At 46.8% G+C, this 4,704-nt stretch overlaps 1 protein-coding gene across 2 annotated transcripts; it reads left to right on the top strand.

Annotated features, from left to right (window-relative positions):
* Window positions 1-3,631, top strand: CDKN2AIP (CDKN2A interacting protein). 2 transcript variants are annotated; one of them, XM_044760544.2, is made up of 3 exons: window positions 1-515; window positions 963-1,062; window positions 1,509-3,631. In XM_044760544.2, the coding sequence occupies exons 1-3, from the start codon at window positions 253-255 to the stop codon at window positions 1,515-1,517; spliced, it is 372 nt and encodes a 123-aa protein (XP_044616479.1). In that variant the 5' UTR covers window positions 1-252; the 3' UTR covers window positions 1,518-3,631. The 2 variants fall into 2 exon arrangements, with proteins under 2 accessions (XP_044616479.1, XP_044616478.1); XM_044760543.2 differs by having other exon boundaries at window positions 54-515; window positions 963-1,093.
* The last annotated feature ends 1,073 nt before the right edge of the window (window positions 3,632-4,704 follow it).

The raw sequence follows: 4,704 nt of genomic DNA, 5'->3' as shown, positions 1-4,704 counted from the left end.
GTCCTGGGAGGGCCGGCTCGCGCCGGAAGGACGCGCGGGCGCGCGGCGGCGGCGAGCTTATAAAAGGGAAGGCGCCGGCGGCGGGCGGAAGTGGGCGGTGCGGCGGCTCGGGGCGCTGTTGTCTGGCGTGTGGGCCTCCCGAGGGGCGTTCTCGGGCGGGCCGCCGGTGCAGGCCGCAGGGACAGGGCCGCGCGCCCCCGCTCCTTCCCGCCGCAGCGCCGGCTCGCGGCCGCCGCGCCCCGCAGGCCCAACATGGCGCAGGAGGTGTCGGAGTACCTGAGCCAGAACCCGCGGGTCGCCGCCTGGGTGGAGGCGCTGCGCTGCGAGGGCGAGACGGACAAACACTGGCGCCACCGCCGGGAGTTTCTGCTCCGCAACGCCGGCGACCTGGCCCCCGCGGGCGGCGCGGCCCCGGCGGGCGCTGCCGACGCCGAGAGCGGCGCCAGCAGTCGGCAGCTGCAGCAGCTCATCTCCTTCTCCATGGCCTGGGCCAACCACGTCTTCCTCGGGTGCCGGTGAGTGAGGACGCGCCCCGAAGCCGCGCTCCCGGTCCGTCTGCAGCCCGCGGGCTGGGGCCCGGCGCCCTCGGCGGGGAGGGGGTTGCGAAGCGCGGGAATCGGCGGGCCCGGCTGCCTTGTCGGGGCGGGGAGGGCGCCTCTGCGCGGAGCCGACGGGATTTACAGTCCCGAGGCGTCCCCGGCGGGTGGGGGCTGCCGGGCGAGCTGTCGGCGGACGACGCTCCTGCGGATGGACCGCGCGTTTGAAAGTTGGCCAGGAGGGACCCCGCCTCCCAACCTTGGGGCATTTGCTGCTGCGGTTCCAGGAAACCGAAAGTTCCCGGCGGTTGGTACGCTTGATTACAACCAGGAAATGCAGTTCCTGTGGCCCGTTTGTGCACACCAGAAGTCGTGGCTTAGAAAAAACACTTTTTTTTTTTTAAGTGTCTTTTCCTTCTTTTTCAGGTACTCTCAAAAAGTTATGGATAAAATACTTAGTATGGCTGAAGGCATCAAAGTGACAGATGCTCCCATCCATACCACAAGAGACGAACTGGTTGCCAAGGTGAAGAAAAGAGGGATATCGAGTAGCAATGGTTAGCAGATCATAGATGTGAACATACATAGGAGTTTAGAACATAAGTTTGATATAATTAGGAATTGCTGTTTTTACTAATTTTTTAATAAGCTAGAATTTATGTAATGTTATTACTCAAGTTGGAACATTAAACCTAAATTATGTCTCTTTATTTTAGGCTGTGAATTTGATCGTCGCCCTTTGACTGCTTTAGATCTTGAAGTGTCACACATTGTACTGTTGATTTTTAAATGTTAGAGATTAATGATGTCATTTAATGCAATTTTAAGAAATTTAGTTGTATTCCACTTTAAAGAATCTACTAGTCCTGAAATATTTTCGCCTTTGCCTTTATTTTAATGAGTATTTGTCTTGTAAATTTTCACCTGGTACGTATGAAGTAGACTTAGTCACATATCTGTCTTCCTTTCTAGAAGGGGTAGAAGAGCCATCGAAAAAACGAATCATAGAAGGAAAAAACAATTCTGCAGTTGAGCAAGATCATGCAAAAAGTTCTGCCAAAACAGAACGTGCATCAGCTCAGCAGGAAGTCAGCTCGACATGTACGGGGTCGTCTACCAAATCCGAGAGTGGTGGGAACTCAGCTCGGGGCTCTGGCACGTCCAGTCAGAACAGCTCTGCAAGTGATGGGGATCGGTCTGTCTCCCGGCAAAGCAGCAGCAGCCTTTCTGCTCAGGTAACAACAGCAGGGTCTGGAAAAGCTTCTGAATCTCAAGCTCCAGATAAACATGGTTCGGCATCGCTGGTCTCTTCGTTGTTGAAATCCAGTGTGAATAGTCATGTGACCCAATCCACTGAATCCAGACAACAAAGTGGATCACCTAAAAAGAGTGCTTTGGAAGGCTCTTCAATCTCAGCTTCTCAAAGCATGTCAGAGATAGAGGTGCCCTTGTTGGGCTCCTCAGGAAGCTCAGAAGTAGAGTTGCCACTGTTGTCATCTAAACCTAGTTCAGAGACAGCTTCAAGTGGGTTAACTTCCAAAACTAGTTCAGAGGCAAGCGTTTCATCGTCGGTCTCTAAAAACAGTTCCTCATCAGGTACCTCCTCGATAACTCCCAAGAGCAGCACCTCAGCAAATACATCGGTGCTGACTTCCAAGAGCACTTCACAGGTGGCCGCGTCGCTGTTAGCTTCCAAGGGCAGCTCCCAGACCAGTGGGTCTCTGGTTTCCAAAAGCACTTCCTTAGCAAGTGTGTCCCAGCTGGCTTCTAAGAGTAGTTCTCAGACCAGCACATCACAGTTGCCTTCTAAAAGTACTTCACAGTTAAGTGAGAGTTCTGTGAGATTCTCTTGTTGCAAGTTAACCAATGAAGATGTGAAACAGAAGCAGCCTTTTTTCAATAGACTGTATAAAACGGTGGCATGGAAGTTGGTAGCTGTTGGTGGCTTTAGTTCCAGCGTGAATCATGGAGAGCTCCTAAACGCAGCTGTGGAGGCTCTGAAAGCTACACTGGATGTGTTTTTTGTCCCGCTGAAAGAACTGGCAGATCTGCCTGAAAGTAAGAGCTCTCAAGAAAATATTGTTTGTGAATTGAGATGCAAGTCTGTCTATTTGGGCACTGGCTGTGGAAAAAGCAAGGAAAATGCAAAAGCAGTCGCCTCCAGAGAAGCTCTGAAGTTATTTCTCAAGAAAAAGGTGGTGGTAAAAATATGTAAAAGGAAATACAGAGGCAGTGAAATAGAAGACCTGGTACTCCTTGATGAAGAATCAAGGCCTGTAAACTTACCTCCAGCGTTGAAACATCCTCAAGAATTACTATAATACGTCCAGAATACCACTGCATACGTGATCTGGTATTCGAAAAGAAAAACTGGCTTACTTTTGTACAATATAAAACAGGCTTTCACAAATTTTGTATTGCTTTTTTCCAGTTTTGCAGAAAATTTACATTCTAGTTCTCTTCACACAATAGAAGTTGTAAATAACTTACGAATGACAGTCCATGTTAAAAAGTATGCATTAACAGCATATCAGTATGCTGTTTCGTTTGCTGAAGAAAATACTGTCTTCTATTTTTAATGATACGTTAGGTACGACGTGTAGATCTGTGGTCTTAAAACTTTTGTATTTCAATTTGGTGAAAATGTATTGAGTTGTCTACCATGCTTGTTTCTTTCTAGCTGAATAAACCTCCACATCAAAGAAAAGGGGACCATGGTATTTGAATGTCTGAAAGTCTGTGAAGCTTAAGGTTGTAAGAATGTTGCCCATAACGTTGAACATGTCTCTTAAAGAATAAAAGAAAAAATAGTTGCCTCAGACTATTTTTATGAGAAGTTGTAAGCATTTTTTAGATATAAAGCAGTATAAAGTACTTAAGGTTATTTTATTCTGAAATTGTTTAAAATTCACCATGATTTTGACTGCTGCAGATTCTTTAAGTGGGTTAATTTATGTTTTGAGGTAAAATACAATTTACATGTTTTCTTAAAGACATAACTGTGGGTTTCTATATTAAGCATATTTTGTGACTACTATTAACAGATTGATTTGTTTAGATATTAAATGCTTTAAGCTATTTTACCTTTTCAAGAAGTTGTGTTTTTTTTCCCCCCAAGTCAGAACCAATTCCTGCAAATAGGCTTTCCACTTCTAGTCTTGGTAAAGTGCAACCAGGTAATTTTGCATAGCTGCTATACAACTTTTTATAAATAGAGAAGTTTTTTTGCAAATCTAGAACTGGATGGTTGTTTTGTTTACAAATGCCATAGAACACTGGGGAGAATGGAGAGCCAAGCCCAGCTCTTCAGTGAGCCTGATTAACGTTTGTTAGTAATGAAATGGAATCCAGTTTCTGTGTCTTCGGTGATTCTGACTGTATTACTCTATTGTGATACATTGTCTCATTTTTCTTCAAATTCTGGCCCAAAATGTTTTGTTTTTTTTGTGGCCTTCTGGCTTTCTAGATGCTGCACAGTGAGCAGAAATATCAAGTAATGACCTTTTAGGGGCTGGCCCGGGGGCATAGTGGTTAAGTTCACATGCTCTGCTTCCGTGGCCGGGGGTTCGGATCCCAGGCACAGACCTAGCACTGCTCATCAAGCCACCCTGTGGCAGCATCCCAGGTGAAGTAGAGGAAGACTAGCACAGGTGTTAGCTCAAGGACAATCTTCAAAAAGAGGAAGATTGGCACAGATACTAGCTCAGGGCCAATCTTCCTCACACATTCACATGTTTGCATGCACAGTTGTATTGGAATAGGAAAATTGAACATAAGCACAATTTAAGTGCGTAGCAGTTATTTCTAGTTTATATTCTAGAAATAGTAGACAAGGATACTTTATATACTTGAAATAATCAGAGTGGTTTTTATTTCACCAGATAGCCTTCAAAAATGATTCATTTTTGAAGATGCTGAGTTGGATACCAAAGCTAAGTCCATCTTTTGTCAATGGGTTGCTTTTATGTGTTGTGAGAAGCAGTAACAGGAGGGGGCTGGCCCCGTGGCTGAGTGGTTAAGTTCGTGCGCTCCGCTGCAGGCGGCCCAGTGTTTCGACGGTTCGAATCCTGGGCGCGGACATGGCACTGCTCGTCAGACCACGCTGAGGCAGCGTCCCACATGCCACAACTAGAGGAACCCACAACGAAGAATACACAACTATGTACCG

Source organism: Equus asinus, chromosome 27, assembly GCF_041296235.1.
Source record: "Equus asinus isolate D_3611 breed Donkey chromosome 27, EquAss-T2T_v2, whole genome shotgun sequence".
NCBI classification, from domain to species: domain Eukaryota; kingdom Metazoa; phylum Chordata; class Mammalia; order Perissodactyla; family Equidae; genus Equus; species Equus asinus.
The sequence above is the reverse complement of the archived record's forward strand: the minus strand, read 5'-3'. Positions and strand labels throughout refer to the sequence as shown.

Bases quoted from the DNA above. Each gene is read 5' to 3' on its own strand.
- CDKN2AIP (XM_044760543.2), top strand. From the start codon at position 253: ATGGCGCAGGAGGTGTCGGAGTACCTGAGCCAGAACCCGCGGGTCGCC. The intron at 516-962 runs GTGAGTGAGGAC...CTTCTTTTTCAG, and splicing joins CACGTCTTCCTCGGGTGCCG to GTACTCTCAAAAAGTTATGG. The intron at 1,094-1,508 runs GTTAGCAGATCA...CTTCCTTTCTAG, and splicing joins AGGGATATCGAGTAGCAATG to AAGGGGTAGAAGAGCCATCG.